At 35.6% G+C, this 22,548-nt stretch overlaps 1 protein-coding gene across 1 annotated transcript; it reads right to left on the bottom strand.

Moving 5' to 3' along the window:
• Nucleotides 1–295: 295 nt before the first annotated feature.
• On the bottom strand, nucleotides 296–19,220 carry LOC136033345 (neuroguidin-like). Its single transcript, XM_065714139.1, has 5 exons — nucleotides 19,067–19,220; nucleotides 15,458–15,572; nucleotides 7,159–7,316; nucleotides 1,709–1,826; nucleotides 296–306 (listed from the first exon to the last, which is right to left on the bottom strand). Exons 1-5 carry the CDS (start codon nucleotides 19,202–19,204, stop codon nucleotides 296–298), a joined length of 540 nt encoding a protein of 179 aa, XP_065570211.1. The 5' UTR covers nucleotides 19,205–19,220.
• Nucleotides 19,221–22,548: the final 3,328 nt, after the last annotated feature.

Below are 22,548 nucleotides of genomic sequence, written 5' to 3'. Positions count from 1 at the left end.
AAAGAGACATAAAACATAGACAATAGGTAAATGTGAAAGAAGATGTAATGAAAATAAAAAGTAAAAATGGATGAAGAGACAAAGACGAAGTAGAGAGAGGGTGAGGTTTTAATTGAATCTGACCTAAGAAAATGCCAGAAGAGGCAAGAATAAGAAGCGCAAGAAAGAGACATATAACAGAGGGAAGTAAATGAGAAAGGACAAGTAACGAAAATAAAAGGCAAAAGAGAAGAAACAAAAACATTCAACAAGAAGAAGAAACAGGATGAAGTTTTAACTGAATCTGATCTCATATTCAAGCAAATTCTAGAAGAGACAAGAATCAAATGAACTAGGTATAGGAACAAGGAATAGGCCATATGTTGAATTCTTAGCCCGTCGGTGGGGTTTATAGCTGGTATTTGTATATTCGTATAAATTTATGCATTGGAGCTTGAAGTTGGCGCTGGTGTTTGAAGTTGAAGTCTGAAAGGTTTTTTGGCTTTCATTTTTTCTAAATTTGTCTGTAAATAAAACGATATTTTCAAAATAGACAATCTTATATTTTGGTCAATAAAAATAGTATCAGAAGGTTACAATTAACCATAACTGTAAAGTTCAGTAGAACTTAATTTGTTTTGGTTTTCGGTTTGTCTAAATTTATTTCTCGAGAACTTTTACAATTAAGGTTGAATGAAAAAGCAGTTGCTAATCCTGAATCAGTTTCAAATGACAATTCTTAATCACTTAAGACTATTTTCAAAATCCACCTATAAGTTGTCAACGTTACTATGGGCTGGAGTTTGCTCTTTACAAGGCTAATCGTACTGCTGCTGCAACAATGATCAAAATTGATAGTAAAATAAAATTCAATTTTTTGACTAAAATTGTATCTTTGTATACAACACAGATACCCTTTGAAAAGTTACTCTTCGTGGGTATGATGTCACATTGGAATGACTCCGTTATCAAAACTAAGACCATGCATTGCAAGTTCTATATGATGCTCAAGAGAAGTCTTGTTAATTTTGTAGTGTTCAAGTCTAAACTAAGTTGCTTCGCAAGTGGAAATACTTTGAATTCATTTATCTTTCATCATGAGCCTGTCCTATTGAATCGAAAGAGCATATTATTTTTGAGGTAACGCTAGATGGAACTGATTATTGGACTAAAAAACAAAAAGCTTAAAATGGATAACTTTCTTCTATAGCCAGTTTTCCATGCTCTAGCAATCGATGAAACGGAAACTGTATGATATACCGCTCAAGATGTGAAGTTAGGTTAATATTACTGAAATATACCTATGTATGATAAAAATATAATACTTTAGAAACAAATCTGGGATATATATTCGCAAATTAGTGGGGAAGGTGGGTGCAGTACAGCGGTTCTGCATGCAAAATGTGTTAACTACAATTATTCTGATATTATGAAGTAAGAATTGTTTCTTGACTCCACACTGTCCAAATACTCTACCCCCCAACTCCCCTAATGTGCAAATATATAGCCAAATTATATATTTTCCACCTATTCTGTCACTTTTCTTTGTTTTTTCTCATGCTAAGTTGAAAGAAAGTAGGGAAAAAAACGGTTTACAGTGCGTCAATGATTGAACAACTTGAGCGGCAGGGGGTTTACTATACAAGTACCCATTTACTTACTTACTGGATACATTACATATCCATTATTCAGTTAATTTGACATATACATATAAATTTGGAATACTTACCATAAGGCATCGAAACAAGTTTTGGAGGAACATAGGTGCCAACAGATTGTTTTGAATCACTTTTTTGTCTATCTTCTTCTTCACCTTCACTCAACTCTTCCTCTGAAGATGCTTCTCCCTACAATAGGAAACTGTTAGATTTAATAACGCTTATGCATCCACTTATTAACTTGAAATTCATCCTAAACGATTTCAGTGGAACTGGTGGATTAATTTGGACAAATCCCCGCATTTTATAACCATCATCTGCATTGCAAGATTTTTAAAGTTAAATCTTACATTTTCCAAGAAAGAACAAAAAAAACTTCCATTTTCATCGTAGAACAAATCGACTTAAAAACTTTCGCCTAAACATTTGTCTTCATTGTTGTGAATTTTTAGTACATGAGTTGCAACAGTTGATGACAGCGAAGAAAAAGGGATTCAGTAACGATTAATCTGCATGGTCGTGCTGAAACTAATATGTAGGCTACACATCGAAATGGAATTGTAGGCAAAATATTGCTTTTTATAGAGCAAGTAGGATACAATCAATTTTCGTTGATATTTGGAAATTCTGATTCAAGTTTGCGACTAGAACTCTCCATTTTATTTTTCGGTTTTATTTAATTCAAAAATCCTTCTTCATATTTACACCATTATTTAAGAAGAGGGTTCCAGGGATTTATTTCTTTTCATCAGTTAGCTTGACATATTGACCAAATAGCCGAAGGAAAATAGTACAATTGGTGAGGATTCGAAGAATATTTTACCCTGGTAACTTCCAGACAGCAGCAATATTCGTTTTTGACTGACAGTTTTAATTACCAGTTACTGCCCCCCCCCCCAAATCATTCAACTGCGTGAATGCTTATTATAATTTGCATAAATCATGTTTTTTTTTCTGTTGGTTGCACATAAACTTAATTTAGTCATAAACAGTAAAACCAATTCGTTCTAAGCCTGGCTTCTTGTCCCAGGTAAATTCCCTTATTTCCAATGAATTAAATTTCCGGGCCATCCAGGGATCACACCTTCGTATATGCCCGTCACGTGATGGCATACCTGTTTCGCTCACATCTCTTTCAAAGTGTATTTTCATGCATTCTCGTACGTCTAGAGCTCTCTGGTTAGGTAATAAAAAACACATTGGATAATGTGGATGCTGGAGTATGGTGGATCTACCGCTATCCTGTCCATCCAGCTAAAGGTTAGTGGCCTTAGCAGCCAGTTGTAGTCATACGCAGTGTCACACGCAGGTGTCGTACCGGTTTCTTCTGTTCAGCATTAAGTATTAGGCACTATTTACATATGTTAGGCCCAACATAACGTTGCTACAATGTAAAATTTCGGATGCAGTAGTTTACAGGAGCTAAGATTGTTGCTTTTCTTTTAATTTTTCTTTTATTATGTTTTTTTCTTATATTTCAATTTAATTCATTTTTTCTTATTAATGAATATTTTTGTGTCTAATGCGTGTAATACGTGGACCTGGTTTGTTTATTGGCGAATCCCCGTGTTGGCTCTCTTATTTCATAGACTAAAGCATTATGATACATTAGAAAACTGTTTAAAATGGAAAAGAGAAATATTACCATTTAAAATCATAAAAAAAAAACTGCTAGTTGGATCTGTCTCCCACCCCCGTAACAAATTTTTTGGCGATGCTTATTATGTCTTCTCCGAATTCAGATTCTTACCAAGGAATGTCATTAAAGTGTAGAAGTATCCACATTGGATAGGGGGGTGCAGCCCCTAATGCTTTCGGTCATTCAGAACGAGAAAATACCATAAGATTGTGGCTCAAAATGCTGTACACCTATCGAGACCTTGACCTTAGTAAATCAAACATTAGATAAAAATATGTTAACAAAATCCACTCGACAACATGTGAAACAGTGGATCACCTGACACGAGGTGTCCTTCCTCTGTTTCTACACTCTCTAATATTACTGAAAAAATATTGCACTTATCATTTTTTTTCAAACTTTGAGATGTAACAAAGAAAGAAGATCAATCTACCCTAAAGAAAAAACTAAAATCATTAAACTGGTTCTAAGTATTAGGAAATGGCCTTCAAAATCGGACGTTCTCCAAAGGGATATCTTTTTATTTTGCTTCTGCGAAATTTTAGAAGAAAGACTTTTTGCAATATTACAAACACCGGTTCTTCGGTTCCCAGGTCGGGTCCATATGGATCTAAAGTCAACACAGCACTGTTAATTTTGGAACACAAGAAATTTAAAGAAATTAGATATAAAGAAGCATAGTTAAATGAAAGAGTTCAAAAGAAATATACAAGCATAGATAATATATAAGGTATAAAAATATAAAAAATATGTAAGTACAAAAGAAAATACAAAAGTAGAAGAAAAAAAAATCCGGAATACCGATTGCTAATTTCAGTGCTAAATAAAATAATATAGATGTCATGACCCGCATATAAAGGGAACCAGTGGGATCAACCTAAAGTATGAGCATGTACCTACGTACATGAGCGGAATCATTACTAGATAACATCCTTTTGTTAGGAAAACATAAGTATATAATATATATAGAAGAAGACTAGGAATAAATCTTTGTTGATGAACTACATCCACTCCCCTCAAGAACCAAAAGTGCAAGGTCACAAGAAATAAAACGAGTTTTTAGTATGAAGCATGGTTGGTTCCTCGAATTCCTCTGATTAAACTTTAAAACTTGCCACAAATGAAAATTTATCGAACTGATTCAGTTTGCGAGGAGCATAGGGAGCTTCTTATACACAGGGAGATACCATTATGGAATGTACATTATTTCTTGGATTTGTTAGATAACCGGGAGCAGTGAGCTGCTGTCCTAATGGAAAAATTGTCGAACTGATTCAGTTTATATTTTCTTTCATTTCTAAGAAAATCACTCAGTTCTTTAAAGCTATATTACCCTAGAAGAGGTATAAAAATTTTATTAAAAATACCAACTTAACGATTTTAAGCCATCAATTACGAATTTCAAATCAAGTTCCTTTTCTAATGCTTTTGGAGATGTGCTTAACTAAGCACCACAAAATGTGACGGTCTTGAAGATATATGTATAGAAGCTGACTTTGTAGAAAAGGGAAATCAATGGGAGTTCCTCTATAAAACATTAGTCACACCTCCCTATTGATAACCAGACTTCTATGATGATTGTGTTTTACGTTTTAATTTAAATTGAAGAAGTTTCATGATCCATGTAAACCTAAAAAAGGGTTGACAGCCTACAATGGACATCTGAAACTGGTTTACCGCTTCCCCACCTGAAACCCATTTGCCCCCTCTTTTGATTTTGAAAAAAAACTCTTATCGAAATTTTCATTTAAAATAAAAAAACTGCTCCTCCTCACTCAAGATTTTGAAATATTTCTTTTGTATCATCATAAGAATCGAAAAAATCTTGGCCCTTCCCCTGCATTTCGGTGAATTTTTAGAAGATTTAATAAATTGCAATTTCGTAGAAATTTTTACCATTTGAAAAGAGCATCTAGTCTAGGCCATATCGGTTTGGGAGAATACATGACCTTTCTCACATGACCTTACGTGCAGGTTTTCATGTATCGTCCCAGAGTATCAATTACGTTTATTGAGAGTCCATTACATATAAAAATTGGCAAAATTTTATACAGATCCCATCAATATTCTTAGGGTAATTTCGAATACTGACGATGTTGAGGCTAAACCTCCAAAGCGTTGCCAACGTGGCAAGACTGTACCGTTTCTGGTACAATTTAAAAGTCTCAATTTTGTACAGTTTACTTCAAACCGTTGGCAACGCTAAATCTGTCTTTAATGTTAATTTCAATCATTGAACTTTTTAGCAAAAAACTTTATGCAAAAAAAAAAAAAAAAAATGAGTAGCTTTAATTTGTGAACAAAGTCTACCAATATTGCCAATGATGATGTCAATTTCTATTTAATAACCTTTCTCATTCAACCTTTCAACAGCTTTTCAAAATTTCTGCAGAAAAGGCAGGTAAAAACAAAAAACATTCATTTGCCAATAGACATATTGAACTGCAGAACAATTCGCTTTTTTCGGTTGTTGGAGTGGCTAATGTTGAGTTTTTTGAGCCTTGCTTAGTGGATACTAACTTTATTTTTAATGTATATTCACTTATTATTGTGCTTATTAGTATAATAATTAAGTGTTATTATATTTGTCTCTTGTATTAAATTGTCTTTCTATTATGTTTTCTGTTTCTTTTTCTCCTTAGTCGCATTTCTATTTTTTTTTTTCACAACACACGATTTACTTTGAGCTATATAATAAAAAATAAGCCAAAAGTGTCCAGCATTGCTCGGATATTTTTATGACTTTTTTTCTAAATTTGGTACCAAATGTTTAATTTTATAGTACTACCTAATGCCCTTCAACCCCAAGCTAAACCCATTCCAAAAACTCCCCCACATCCCCTTTTCAACTTCTCTTGTCCCTTCCCATCATCTCCTACCATTTATAAATTCCTTACGGGATTACATGGGGATAAAGGAACACTTGGAATTTATTTGCATTAAAACAATGTTTAACACAAGGCCTGTAAGTGAAACAATAGAGATTAGGTTAACTAAACACATATGGTGGGTGACATAAAAGGTTAAAATCAATTTTTATTCTCAGGTCATCACCTACATCCAGGGATCTATCCTTGGGAAGCCTTGAAAACCGGCTCCTCCATCCATTAAATCCGAACTTTCTTGAATTACCAGGCACTTTTTATTTAAACCGTCAAAGAAGATAGGCTTTTTCATTATTAATCCCCCTCCTCAACTTTTCACGAAAAAACAATTATCCAGTTAGCCATTTCATTTACATCCAGGGACGTCAATAAGGAGAAGGGGGCAAGGGGCTGCGGATATGGACAAGAATACCTTTTTTAGTAAATTATTAAATACTAATTTATTTATTATGATTATTATTATTCAAGTGCAAGAACAGATAGACACATAGATATTTTTATTCAAAAGCAAATCAACAATAGAAGCATATCTATGACCATATGCCCCCTTTAGAATGTATGGCCGTGAATACAGGGACTAAGACTAAGAAAAAAAGAACAAACACAGATAACCCGCCAAAAACAAACCCAAAGCAAAGTGCCATGCACAAAAAACGAAACAAACGTTTATAACTTTACCAAAGACATCCATTGCAACGAATCAAAAGAAAACCGAAGAAGAAAAAACAAGCAATTTAATAATAATTATAATTTAATAATAACAATACAATTATACCATAATAATGCAATAATTCTACAATAATAGTGACAATAAATAATAATAAAAAACATACAAGCAACACCTTCATGTTCAATTTTATTACTCCTAAAGATCCCCTAAATTGTTTGGCTTGAAAGGGCAAATGTCTTAACTTCCAGTCCAGTTGATTCATTCATTAAGGAATTAATAGCAACCAAATGAAGCACTTTATAATCAGATTTAAGTAAATGATCTTACCTTAGTGACAAGTAAATCCGGATTTGCTTTAAAGCGGAGGGGATCATCCGCCGAGAGATCTCCTCTAGCCGCTTTTAAAACTTTATCCATTTGATACTTTAATTTCTGCTCAATCGGTCTAATTCTCTCAATAATAGTCCTATTCTCCACGATTAAATCTATAAAACACAGTCAATGATTTTAAGAAACTTTCCATTAATACCGATTTACTATAGAAACGAGGAGTATGTTTATAATTTTTTTAATTGAGCACTGAGAATATAGAAAACTAAAAAAAAAAAAAAAAACAAAAAAAAACATGCAAACCATATAAAGAAAAACCGAAAATTCAGATAAAACCTTTGTAATTCTGATATTTGGAGGAGTGAACACCAGCTCCTCCCTGGCTAATCTACCTGAGTAGAAAGCAGTAATTGTACTCAATTCAAGAACGTAAGGGAGAGCAAGAGTTAAGATGACAACGTCGGCATGGCGTAGAAGCATAAGCCCTAAAGACAGAAGAAAAATAACAAAGAAACTATGATGGCGTTTCTCAGTGGAACTTTTTTGATATTTTAAAGATAAGTTTTGAGGACGAGTAAAAAAAAAGATATCTTCTAAATAAAGCAAGAAAGTGGTTTGAGCTCATTTAGTATAATAACATAATGATAACATACTACTACTACTACTACTAATAACTCAATGCAGCACCAAGCCGCTTGAGGCCAACACAGCTACGCACGCTCCTCCTCCAACCTAATCTATTTAAAGCCTCCCTCTTTACACCCTCCCAGGAAGTTGCCATTTCCTTTAAATCTTTATTTATGACATCCTCCCAACCCAGACAAGGACGACCTGCCTTCCGTGTAGCCCCAGACGGTTGGCCAAAAAGGACAATCTTCGGTAATCTGTCATCCTTCATCCGTAGAACGTGGCCTAGCCATCTCAACCTTTCTTTCATTATAGCCCCAGAAAGTGGGATTGAACCACACTTTTCGTACAACCTACTGTTTGAAATACGGTCAGTCAGCCGGGTACCCAGAACAATCCGTAGGCAATTTCTCTGGAAAACATCTAGTAAATTTTCATCTGCTTTTCAGAGTGCCCATGCTTCAGAGTCATATTTGACCACTGTCATCACTGTAGCTTCCAATATTCTAATCTTGGTTTCTAGACTTATCGTTCTATTCTTCCAAACTTTTTTTAACTGTGAAAAAACACCCTGGGCCTTAGCTATTCTACTTTTAACATCTTCACTGCTCCCACCATCTTTACTAATAATACTACCAAGATAACTGAAGCTCCCAACCTGATCAATCTTATCGTTACCTAATGTCACCTGTTCATCTTCACTTATTCCTAGCCTTAGTGACTTAGTCTTCTTAACATTAATTTTCAAGTCTATTTTAGCACCCTGAACTTGTAAAACCCTCTAAAAATTCATTCATTTTGCTCGCACTTTCATCTAATATGCTTAAATCATCAGCATAATCTAAGTCCAGGAGCGTTCTTCCTCCCCATTTGATTCCATGGTCTCCAATTGCCTTTCCTGTGCTCCTTAAGATGAAGTCCATCAAAATGATCCATATAAAGGGGGATAGAACACAACCCTGCTTAACTCCTGATTTAATACAAAACCAGTTGCTAACCTCATTTCCTACCTTAACGGCAGCAGTATTATTCTCGTACATAGTGCAAATCACTTTAATGTATTTTTCAGGTATACCATATAACGACAAGACCTTTGTTAACGCTGTTCTATCAACAGGATCGAAAGCTTGCTCATAATCGATAAAACTGAGGACCAAAGGTGTTTGACAACGAAGGGACTTCTCAATTATTAACCTAAGAGTGAAAACATGGTCAACACATCCTCTACCTTTTCTAAAACCGCATTGTTCTTCCCTTAAAACTTTGTCTACAGCATGTCTCAGTCTAAAAAGTATCATATTACTCAGTAATTTGCTACCTACAGAGACCAGACTAATGCCTCGATAATTACGACACTCACTCTTGTCACCTTTCTTATACAGTGGTTTAATTAAGGTTTTCCTAAAATCATTGGGTACTTGCCCTTTTTTCAAAAATCATGTTCATAATCTTCTTTAGCTTATTCCTAACCTCAGAGCCACCATATTTAAGAAACTCATTAATCATACTATCAGCACCTGAGGCCTTATTATTTTTTAATCCTTTTAGTACTGTCGCTAATTCTTCCTCACTAAAAAAATCTTCCTTCACATCCAAGGTATCACAAACTTTTTCATTTTCATCTATATCTTTTCCTGCAACTGTATCTCGGTTTAGCACATTCTCAAAATGTTCCACCCATCTTTCTTTAATTTTTTCCTTATCACTAATTGTGGCCCCATTTCTATCTTTAACTGGGACTAGTCCGGATTGGCTACTCCCTTTCAATTTATTAACATGCCAGTATAATATTTTACTATTATGCCGTCTAGCCGCATCTTCCAGATCCTCAGCAATTTTATCCATCGCCTCCACTTCACATCTCCTTAGTTCATATTTTAATGCTTTCTCCACTTTCTTTACATTCCTTTTGTTTTCATACGACCTATCACTCAGATAATTCTTATACAAACCCCGTCTACTCTCTATTAAACCTAAAGCTTTTTCACTAATATTCCTAGTTGCAGTCTTAGCACTCTTCCCTAGGACACCATCAGCAACTTCACAAATTGTTTTTCTGAAATTATTCCATCCATCTTCCACATTGTCAAATTTTAAACTCTCAAGTTTAGTACTCAACTGTTCCTGAAATTTTTTTTCTCAAATTTTCATCCTGAAGTCTACCAACATCATAACTTTCCGGGAGGGAGTTACCCTTCCGAAATTTCAGCTTTAAATTAACCTTAGACACTACTAGATGGTGATCTTTACTTTTAACATCAATAACGGCACTCCTATACACCCTAGTATCTTGTATTGATCCTGCCAGTCTTCTGTTTACAATAACATAATCAATAAGGTTTGCTGTCTTACCATCACGTGAATACCATGTCAACTTATGGGTCATTTTGTGACCAAACACCGTATTGGTTATAACTAGGTTGTTATACCTACAAAATTGCAAAAGCCTATAGCCATTACTGTTTTCTTTTCCTACACCAAATTTACCTAGGCTAGGATACCATCTATCCCTATTTCTACCAACCTGGGCATTAAAATCTCCTAGCAAAAACACCATATTTCTACCTGGTACCCTGTCCATTTGTTCCTGTAACTGTAAGTAAAATTCATCTGAGTCACTAGTATCTCCATCAGTTGGTTCAATGGGGGCATATACTACTATAACTGATACCCTAAACTTTTTAGTCATAAAATGAGCAATTAGTATTCTATTATTAATACCTTCCCAGCCTAAACAAGACTTAGCAGCTTCCTTATTCATCATGAGCCCTACTCCCTGTCTATGTACCCCATCCTTCCTGCCTGAGTAAACAAATTCTATGTCACCTAATTTCATGCTTCCTATCCCTGGGATGTGAGTTTCTGAAACTCCTAATAAATCCAGTTCAAACCGTCTGAATTCGTCAGTCAAAATGTCGATGCGATATTCATTTTTTAACATCGTAACATTCCAAGTTCCAATTTTCATGTTCTTTAAATCTTTAAAATTATTTTGGCCTCAAGAAAAGCAGTGATCCCGGATACCAGTGCAGGATGGGGACCAACATATCTTCTCAAGTCTACACCGAAGCGCTTAAGCCGGCTTAGAACCGGACAGCAAGAAGTCCCTGGGACCTCCAGTAATTTGGAGGCTTTGTGCAATCCTGGGCCCATCTTGGTCATAACATGGTTTTCAGCACTTGGCGATGCTCCTCTATCAACAAGAGTCAAAATCCTGAACAGACAGTCCCAAGCCTATTACCTCCGACTCATTATATATTCATGCCTACAAATATTATGCTACTACGGGAAGGCAGTCCATAGTAGATAAATTAGCTAGGAAGAGGTTTTTCAGCCCGAAAACGCCCATCAAAACAAACCAAGCCCAGAAAAATATCCAATAATCAGAATCCCGTACGAGTGCTGTGTTGTTTACTAGGCTATAATTTCCTCGAGGGGCGCCACTCCTCAAGTGGGAAAAATTGACCGCAAGTTTCCCAGTCTTGCGGGTACCCCGAAAGGGTCGAGGCAGCCCTTTACAGAGGCCGTTGTCCATAAATCTGGATCTTACGCCCTGCCGCAGTTGTCCTGCTATAGAGGATCCTCCCACGATGGTGTTCTGCTTCACCATGCAATTAAACCCATTACTGGGAGAAGGTTTGTAACTCATCTGACGTGTGAACACGGCAGTGGGCCATGTTGAGTGTACATTTGAGGGGGCTTCTTCCTCCTCCACCTGTAATTATGACCCCCAGGGGAGGGTTTCCCAGTTTCTATTATGGACCCCACTGGGACAAGGTCCTACTTGGTCTAAGCCTCCTATGGAGCTACTCTACCTATCTGTAGGGCAATCCCCTATCTGTTGTCCTCTACCAAAACCTAGCATGATTATCTAATAATTAACTAACTAATGCAACTAATAAATAGTTGCAGTAAATTGCAACTTTACTTTAATTTAGACTATAAAGTAAAGGATAAAAATAACACATACAAGCTCTGTTGTCCTCTGTTAAAACCTAGCATGCAAACTAATAATTAGTTAACTATTGCAGCTAATTAATATTGTAATAAAGTACAACTTTTCTTTTAAATTATACCATAAAATAAAGAAAACACAAAAAAGCTCTTTCCTCTTCCACAACCTAGCATGTTAACTAATAATTAACTAATAAATAATAATCCATTTGGCCTGATTGCAACACCTCACAACCCACACCTTATAGAAAACACCTTCAAGAATTTAAATTAAGAAGGAAACTTATTAGAAACCCTGCTAGTACTGCAAAAGTAGACCTAAGTAGCCAATTTAGCCTGTTTGAAACATCTCACAAGCCAATATCCTATAGAAAACGCCTTTGAGAATTTAAATGAATAAGAAAACTTACCGAAAACAAAACTGCCCTTTAAAACAAGGGGGAAGTCTATTAAATTTGGATCTGAACTTCAGATTTCCCGAAAACCGTTATCTAGCGAGCAAAAGCCGCAAACGCCGGTTTCACACGTCATTTTCTGGTGTTCTTTAGAAGAAAAAAGCAAGATTGGTTTTGTTTTGACTGCTGTTGCTTTAGTATCAAGACCGAATCAAGACAACAGAAGTGGAGAAAGAAGTTCCTGGCGATAGTTTTTGGTTAATTAAGTGGAGGTTGCATAGCATATGATGTTACTTGTGAGTAAGGCCTTTTTTGCATGTCATCACTTGGTCTCATTGAGTAATTTTTCTATTATCCAAAAAGTCTTGAGTGAAAGGGTATTCCTCTGAAGCTGAAATTAGAATTCTCTATGCTTAAGGCCCATATAATGTCAGTTTTCTTTTGCTCTCTTGATCCATGTCCAAACCATTTTGACTGGCAAACCAATAGCTGTATTTTTGGCACTTGCTCACCAGGAATCAGAACTGACACAAAGTTGGTCATAAACCTCAGTGGAAAGGATTTTCCTATCCACTACATGGATTACATCCAGTCAGGCCATAATGAGATAGATATGAAATAAACAGACCATGTGATTCATAATCCAATCCTCCATCTGAATACAATAATCATTTCACATAATTTAGAAAATTCTGGAATTTTCAGTTACCAGAATTTGGAAAGCCTGATTTCGTTTTAATCTTCAGGTTTCTGGGAATTTGGGGTCTAGGGCACCCACCCACAACCCTATAGCCTGGCCCCAAATCCCTTCGTCTCCCCCGAAAGACTGATTAATAGAATCTAGAGGATGTACGGAGTCCCATCAGTGATATATCTACTAAATTTGGTATAGGTACAGTTTAGTTTCCCCTGATAAAACAACTTGTTTTTTTATTGAATATTATTCGCTTAATTGGGCAATGATCATTCAGTCAATAATCAGATACTGTCTAGTAGAAATAGGATACAAACAAATAACTTTTTACTGTATATTCGGGTTCTATTAGCAGGGCCTCTGTATCCTTCACTACAGGGTCAACTAACAATCTCCAACTTTATACTAAATTTCTTCAAGGAATTTCAAGAGGAAATGATCGTTAATATTTAGATATAGTATTGAACTCTGAATTGAATGGTATTTTCATTTCTTAGCCATCTCATGAAGGTCCTAAATTCCAAATTAACTAAATTGTGAGCAGACATATTATTGACAAATACAATTGTGGGTAATTAAAACAAAGCTTTAAAGTAAAGCAATTAAAGTGAGTTAAGGAAGTAAAAATTCAAGTAAACAAAGTTAAAACTATATTAAAATTTAAATTGAAAAAAATTAAAACTAAAGTTGAAATTAAAGTAACATTAATCAAAGTAAAGTAAAGCTTATCGAATGCGTGTTTTCCAGAGTATCAAAGAGGAGGATTTGCAGATAGAATTGAAGTAGTTGACCTGCTTCCAGGTATCCAGACTGTCAACTGCGAGAGATTTGCCATTGAACTGAGGAGTATACATGAAGAAGCAGATATCCGTGTCACTCTTCACACGGGGTTCTGTACCAGGACGGGGTCTTATAAGATCACTCCTAATGTGTTGGTTTGCTGGCAGGAAAAAGTCATTTCAATCACTAAACTTGCAAATAGACTCCCGCCGTCTCTAGTGAATTCAATTGCGTTTTTGCACTCCTAATGTGTTTGCACACGGGGTTCTGTACCAGGACGGGGTCTTATAAGACCACTCCTAATGGGTTGGTTTGTTTGCAGGACAAAGTCATTTCAATCACTAAACTTCCAGATAGACTCCCACCGTCTATAGTGAATTCAATTGCGTTTTTGCACTGTTTCACCGGTTGTGACATTTTGAGCTTCATTTTCTTCAAAGAAAAGAACACGATCCTTAGAGCAGTCGTGCCGTGGTTACCTCGAATATCTGCTCTTGCTAAAATGATTTTGGAAGAAATCGACCGAGTAGTTGAGCTTGAGGGAGATATTATGAAGCTGTATTGTGTGTATTAACATATTAAGCTGTATTAACATAGTAATATACCAAAACAGGTGGATTAACATACATGTGAACAGCATCACCGAATTCGAGCTTACCAGAAACAAATCTATGAATTAGGCTATTCGTCATTTGGAGGAGGCAAGGGGGCAGTTACCCCTTCCCCAATAACTTTGAAAACATTACAATTTACTAAACAAACTTAAAAATTAAAATTGCTGGGAAACTGGTTATGTGTTGCTGGGTTCATTTTTTTTTTGGTCAAAACATAAAATCGGAATATGTTAAGAACCTTACCATATATGTATATAGGCATGTTAAAAGGTACATTTTAAATTAAATTTATATTAACTTAAAATTGATACGATCAAAAATACGATATCGTTAGTTTTGTTTGAAGATTGAAAGGGAAAGGCAAGTGTAAAAAAATAGAAATGCATCATGAATTCTGGGCGCCGAGAATCTACTGGTAAGCCTCCATCACTGGACGAGAATGGAAGCGGGATTGCCAACTTAATTTTATGTTTGTTCGATGTGTGTGTATTGTCGATTGTGTATTGTGGTATGCTTTTAAATTAACTGAGTAGCTTCTTTGCTAAATAATAACTTTTCTTCATTACCACTTGAAGAAAATGTGCTATTGCAGACTTGGGGCAGCCCAACGCCATCTTTACTTTTTTACTATTTGGTATTTGGTCTCCATTATAAAATCTTCTCCCAAAATAAGTTTTCAGGCAGCTTAAAACACCTTTAGGCTTGTATTTTTAACAAAGTCTCCAGAGGAGTGCAACAAGAAACCCCTTTCTCCCTGAAGGATATCCAATACCTCACAGACCCTCGGATGTGGACGCCCCTCTTATCCCCCCCCCAACTTGAAATGCTGAAATTACCCCCGTGAATTAGGCTATACCCAGAATTAACGAAAGGATGAAAGTAGCCTCGTTATAAAAATTTTCGAGACGAATATCCCTTCAAGGGAAGGTTGAAAATGCGGAAAAGGGCATGTTTAGGTTATATTTTTACAGGATTGATATATATCAAACCAAACTAAGAGGGGAATCATACAAGTTATTTTTCCAGAAAAAAAATTTGCTTCTCTGGGAAAGTAATGCCTGCAACACCATTTTTGATGCTGCAGGAGCAGGGGAGGGACAAATACACACCAACCTCCACAAACCTACACTTTCAAGAAAGAGATGTCGATTTCTGTTTTTATTAAATCAGTATCTGGCCGTAAATACATTCTTATTTGCATGGGTAATAAAAAGATATAAGAGAAAACTTACCAATTAATGAATTTTTTTGGAGGCTCATTCCATTTACCTTTATAATCATGCCATAAGTTATGCCAATTAGATACTCAACAAAGGCATGATATTTTACTTCAAGAATACTGAGTCCCTAAAAAAAGAATGTCACAAATAAGAAATAAATCGAAAGCCTAAAAAGGCTTAGATTTTCTTTAAAATTTCCGTTTTCCTTTATAATTATGCATTCAGCTAATCTGATAACTCAAAAAAGGACCGAAATTTGACCTCAAGAATTCTTAACCCTAAAACAATATATTCGATAAATAAGAAATAAAAATTAAAAGGCTAAAAACACTGACAATTTCTTTTCTTTGTATTATTTCTATATATTTTTAAGCCAAAACTTGTTTGTGAAGGAGTCCTTCTGATGAATTTCAATTTCTTACCAGAATGTCATTGAAAAAGGCTTACATTTTAAGCTTATTATATTCTTTGCCACTATAATGGCTGACGATGATGAAGATTCTATACAAAAGGTTTGTAATCCAAGAGACAAGATCCATAGTCTCCAGATTTGTACATTTAATTTCGACTAAAACCGCCATAACTGAAGACAGGTTAAATCTATCAAGGAAACGCTATGCAAAAAAAAAGAAAAAAAAGGGTTAGTAATTTATCCCCGGTCTTGGATTTCTAGATTTTCTAACACTAGACATATGAGACCATAGGTGCTCATAGAAATGTTCTAAAAAAGGGGGTAAGAAAACAACAACTTTGCTACGAGAGGCAAAACCTAAGAAAGTCCCGGAAAATCCTTCCCGAATTTTAAAACATTTTGCCTTTTGCATTTTTTCAGAGGGGGCCCCCTTCCCCAGCCTCATAACTTGCCGTGCTTAAGGTTATATGCAGTAACGTTAAAATACCGCTCTTAATTTTGCAAATAGCTGCGTTGCTCTAAAGTCTCCCAGAAGAATGAATCCCCAGGAATGAATTTTTAAACTCTTTTAATTAAAATTTCATTCGCTTAGCTCTAAAATAGTAATATATAAAAAGTATAGTAAAAGGAAAAGTTCAGTAAAAGTATAGTACAAGGAAAGTAGTAGAGTATAGAAATCCAATTTTCAAGACGATAGGAATGCCATTGTTATTGCTGAAGCCACCAATCTTACCATATTTTTGTCGTTCAAAGTAATGCAGACAATGGGAGGATGTCGTAAGGAAGGATTAAAGGGAAATTGGAACTTATTAGGAGCTAGTAAAGAAGAAGGCTTTAAATAGATTGAGATAGAATATTGACGTGCGTAGCTGTGATAGCCTAAGGCAGCTTGAACCTACAGCATCAAATTAATCTAAAAAAAAAAAAAAAAAAAAAACGCAACACACTAAACATAAATTACCTAATTATTTGTTATTTATTAAATATTTGAAAAACCTTCATAGCTTACACATAAAACCAATCATAGCTTTAATACTCGCACCCAATAATTTTGACAAATTGCAGCTTTGCGATTATGTTTTGCAATTTTTTTAATAAATAGTAAGTTCTTTAAGTTTGAAAAAATTATTTTTTCAAACTTAAAGAACTTAAGTTTTAAATAAATGAAACTTTCAGAGTTTGATCTTTGAACTGATGATTTATTGACCCAGCATACCTACTTCCTTCAAAATACCAAAAGAAGCTTGCTCGGAAAGTGATTTTGTCTCCCTGAAGTTCCTTGAAATAAGACACAAGTTCTGCAGTATGCCCATTTAATCTACGAATGCGAGACAAAAATACAATGCTTAACTTTTTTTGTAAATTTTCAAGGTAAAGAATCCTAGGATGATAATGATATCATCATAAAATAACATAGAAATTGTCAAAAAATTGGATTCAACATTCAAACTTTCAAAAAAGAGATTGTCAACTATAATTCTTGATCTTTAGATTATTTGCTAATACCTCTTTCAATGCTGAAGCACCATCTTGTGAAGCAAGCAGTGCTGTACAATACTGTGGACCTCAATACCTCTTTCAATGCTGAAGCACCATCTTGTGAAGCAAGCAGTGCTGTACAATACTGTGGACCTCAATACCTCTTTCAATGCTGAAGCACCATCTTGTGAAGCAAGCAGTGCTGTATATTACTGTGGACCTCAATACCTCTTTCAATGCTGAAGCACCATCTTGTGAAGCAAGCAGTGCTGTACAATACTGTGGACCTCAATAAATCACACAATAATCTTTCTCTTCACTTATATATTTGGAGTGTTTACGAATAATGACGCACGTACAAAAAATAAATTAAAGGAATTCAATTCAGAAATTAAAAATGCCAATATAAAGAATTTTCGAGTATTTTTTATAGATAGAGGGTACGGGAAGACAAACTGAGCCCAATAAGTGGAAATTGATTTCATTATTGAATTAGTAGCCACGACGGGGTCTTCCCTCCTGTGTGTTGTAATTTGATATAGGGTTTGCCAATCCTTTTTTTCCTTTACAGAAGTGCCTCACTTGGCGATATCAAGGTCTCTTCCATTGTTTTCCTCGATCCTGAGAGCCCCAGCTGCCATCTTCAGACCGACTAGAGCAGGCAACGCTGGAAGAGAGAGTTACCCACCACTTGCCAGCCATTACGACAAGCAGAAATTAATCCTCAAAACTAGTCTTACAAAGAGAAATTTTTTCCTCCACCTCAGATTGCTCTACTTTGGATCTTTTCTTGCACCGAGTCGGCGAGTCGGATATCCAGGGGGATTCACCCCCCGTCGATGATTTTGAAAGCCAGTAGTAGCTTAAATACATAAGAACGGTGACTTAAATTAGCAATAGTAGGTCAGCTACTATTTGTTTTTACTACTCTCGGGAATACTACGAAAAAGATGTCACCGCTACCCCTTAATAGAATAGACGGAATGTAAACAAAGCTTATTAAGCATGTCAGAGCAACAGAATCAGAGATCAGAAAAAAACACAAGGCTAGGGCCTTGATGCTTTAGATGGAAACGCCAACTCATTGCCTGAAATTCACCGAAAAAAATAAATAACATTTACTTGCCATTTGGATACATACGTTGAAAGCATTGGCATTCCGACGTAGAAAGCATTGCAGTACCAAAAAGAGAAGAACTGAAAACACAGGGCCTTCATCCTTTTGGAAATATTTATATAGTTGGTTTTCTGGACAGAAGTTTTCAGCTGTTTACAACTATTTTTACAAAGTTATTCCAAGCTATTTACCAAATTCTGGTGCTTTAATTAACTATTTGCTCCTCCTCATTCACCCAACACAAATTCCTAAATATACCCCTGACATAGGAGTAAGTACAATTAAGGTGAGGACCTAAACCAAGGAGGCAAGTATCAACGATATATGTTAACTTCTAAGTTAAAATCAAATTTATGTCAAAATTAAAATCAAATTTCGGGCATGAGTGTAAACACGTCCATTAATCAAAATTATTTGAGAAAAACTATGTCAGAAAAACTGGGGAAGAGGGGCAGCTGCACCCCCTGCTTAGGCCTAGAACCACAACTGACGAAAAACGCGTTGCATCCGAAAACACGGGATTAAAAAAGTCATTTGTCAGCCAAAACTACCAAATCTTTATTTATCAATAGAAAGAAAAAGCATAATTCACTCAGCGAAGGGGCTCAGTTACCTTATTCACATTTGGCGGGTCATCTGCAATTTGCTGGCTTAACGCTTTCACTTTCTCTCTAACTTGATTTGTGTGGGTTGAGATTTCTTCGATAAGGCTTCTGAACTCCAACTGTACATCTCTGTCTTCATCTTCCATGACTTTCAACGTTAAATAAACTAAAAAAAGAAAGCAATAAGTCGGGGACTGTTTCTAAATAAGTCAAATACCTTTCAGATTCTGGTTCTTAATGAATCACCTTGGTTGAATGTAACTCTATTTATCTCTAGACTCATGTCTAAGGCGAGGAGAGGATTTAGGCTCGTACAAATTTTCCTCTTATATTCCGAGAGTTTACACATTCTGCAATTATTTTTCAATATTTTAGCTTTTTTTCGATATTGTGCCCCTTCCCCTGAATTATTAAGCAGTGGAAAGACAAAAACCAACACTAATACCCCTCGACTCATATCTTTTTCTATCCTTCCTCCTGTTCTTCTTTGAAAACAAATAAGAGCAATCTTCTTCTTCTTCTTCTGTAGCCTACTCTGAAAACACAGTATATATATCTTAAGTATATATATAAGTATATATATCTTATATACTAAATATCTAGTATATATACCTTATATACCGGTGTTTATAGTGACGCATGTAAGTTGAGCACTATTAAACTCTATAAATCACGAACGTAATTGGCGCTGTGTCATGTTTTTTTTTCACAGGCGCGACTTTACTTTGGCCCTGGGATAAAGCTACAAGTATTTGCAAAGTGCGCAAAATGAGCCTTGGCAACACTTTTTTGTCGTTTTCTTTTTTTAACACTGAATGAAAATCACAGAAAAAAAAACGGTTCATCTTCAGAAGAAATTCACTATATTAGCGTGTAGAAAAAAAAAGTCAATCAGTGATAAGTGATGAAAAGGCTTTTGCAATTTTCGTATGCATGCAAAAAAACAATCACTATACTTTTCCTTACTGATAACATACCTGAGGTGGACTTGATGTACGCAAAATATGAAGACACAAATGTCTTAGTTTGGTCCGCTAAGTTAAGTATAAATCATAAATTAAACAAATACATGGAAAAATATAAACTGTTAATTCATGGAAACTTCCACGCAAGATGAACCTCCTTAAAAGATTTGATCGGTTTCAGCATGCAATCTCAAAGCCCTGCTCAATAGTTTGACTATTTTCCAGCTATGATTTTGTTCACTGCTATAAATTACAGTGGAAGAAAGACTACACATATATACATCTATTTTTTGTCATCCAAAAAATAAAGACGATTAAAAAAGCAAAAGTAAAAAAAAATAAAGACGATTAAACAAAGAGGCTGTCTAATTACCTTCTTACCTTCTCAAGCTCCACATCGTAGACACACAGCGCAGCAGAGGAAAGACTGCACATATTTTCTGTTTTTACTGTCCAAAGTAAAAAAAAAAAAAAATAAAAAATAATGAGGTAGTTTGGTTGCCTTTTCATGCTCCATACCGTAGGTATACTAAGGTTTTTTTTTGTCCAAAAGTAAAAAACAATTAATAAATGAATTGGTTGTGTTTACTTTCTTTTGTCTCATGTTCAATCTCGTAGAAACACAGTGATTATAGAGTTATTTAGTAAGAATGACTCATCAATATAACATGATCGGTTTAAATTATGTTTTACAGCAAAATATAGAAACATAGATGAAAAAATTAAAATAAAAAGCAGTTTCTCCACAAAATGCCCCTAGATAACTAAAGAATGACGACTGAGAAAATGCTTAATATAACTTATCCTATAGCTTCTTTCCCACAAAAAAGTAGTTCATAAAAATCTCACCGGAAATTTTCAGAAATAAGAAATCTTTCACTATCCCAACTCGCACGTGATTACATTCTTTATAGTGTAAACTTTTTCATTTACTTTCATCAACTACACGGCGGAGAAGACTCTCAGACCATATTTTTAAATAAACTAAGAACAATATGAATATTGCATTGAAAATTACTACCCCTTGCCGACTTAGAGCAGTTTATTTTTGCGCAGATTTTGCTTACATTGTCGAGCAAACAAAAGTTCATCAGAAGTTTGGCCACCGACCCTTCCCCTTCCCAAATCTTAAATTTGATCTGTTTGTATTAGTCTGAGCAGCCCAGGCAGATCAAGACACACCTGTACATCCATAAGAAGAAATGAAGAGCCCCCCCCCCCCAGTCTTAACATCAGAAGCTCATATAAGGTTACCACACAACCCTATGTCATCATTTTCTTCAACCGATTTTTTAATCTATTTAAGATTTCATTAAGTTAAGTGTCACTATTCTCCATTTTTTGTTTACTGTCAAACCTGGTGTCTTTGTTATGTTGTGTCATTGCAGTGTAAGTGGTTTATCTTGTTATCGATCGCATTGATATTTGTATAAGTCATTTTTAAGAGCATAATCGCTTTTTTTTTTGTTATGACATAACTTACCTTTGGTTTAAAAAAAAGGTAAAAAGGTAAAGGATGCGGCATTTAGACTTTACAGTCCGTACCGGCGGTGCTGATCTCCGTTTCTTGGCCCTTCAGCCAGGAAGTGCAATGGGGGGTTGGGGGCCAGCCAACCTGTGCTTTCGCACACCCTTCCTGTTTACCTTCCCCAGATTTCTCCAGGTACCCATTTAGAGCTGGGTCGACTCTGGCTAAGCTTACAGGATCACGCCACTGACCCCCGTCCCAAACTGAAGAATTGGCTAAATACACCGAGATTCGAACCCACGTCCTCTCAGACACAGGATCCCGAATCCAGCGCACCAACCCACTCGGCCAGGGCGACCTTTGGTTTAGTTGATCATGGCAAAAAGAGTCATTATTTTTATTTTGCCTTCCCATACCCAAGGAAAGCTTCATTTCACCAAAAATTATTCTAGCTACCGGTAATTTTTCCACAGAAAATTGCGCCGAAAAAAAAAATCGACCATGAAGATTGGAGATGCCGATGAAAGTACCCACAGAAGAATGCGCCTAAAAATATTGCTATATTATGCTCAAACATTTCCAGCTTATCTGTTATCCCAAGTGATGCATTTAAGCTTCCCTTTTTATTAACCATGTACTACAGAGTTCGAATTAATCCTTTTCTTGTTCGAGTTGATATGTCATTACCAGTGATATAACAGTAGTCTTAACCCGGCGACATCAGCCAAGAGGCTGTCTGCTTAGAGACTATAATTCCCTCGTTTGACTAGTTTGTAGTATATCAGCAGTGGTGGTTCTAGACCTGGGCACGGGGGGGGGCGTAGCTGCCCCACTCCACTCCTAGTTTTTCTTACATACGACATCAAATTCTTTTTATTTTATATTTTTACTCCCATTAAGGTGCTTAATTGACTAAAAAACTGTCGCAATTGTAATTTTTGTACACCTTCCCCCATCCAGTTTATGAGGCCTAAAACCGCTACTGTATAATGGTACTACAGTTTGAGGCTTTCCGTGTCATCCCTTCATTATAGTGCAACCATGATTCGAGATTGGT

The sequence above is a fragment of the Artemia franciscana genome, chromosome 11 (genome assembly GCF_032884065.1).
Source record: "Artemia franciscana chromosome 11, ASM3288406v1, whole genome shotgun sequence".
Taxonomy (NCBI): Eukaryota; Metazoa; Arthropoda; class Branchiopoda; order Anostraca; family Artemiidae; genus Artemia; species Artemia franciscana.
Note: the sequence above shows the minus strand (reverse complement) of the source record. Positions and strands in the feature narration are given on the sequence as shown.

Coding starts and splice junctions, on each gene's coding strand:
- LOC136033345 (XM_065714139.1), bottom strand. CDS start 19,204: ATGGAAGATGAAGACAGAGATGTACAGTTGGAGTTCAGAAGCCTTATC. Junction 15,573..19,066: donor ACCCGCCAAATGTGAATAAG/GTAACTGAGCCC, acceptor TTCTTTTTTTAG/GGACTCAGTATTCTTGAAGT. Junction 1,827..7,158: donor CGGATTTACTTGTCACTAAG/GTAAGATCATTT, acceptor TTCCTATTGTAG/GGAGAAGCATCTTCAGAGGA.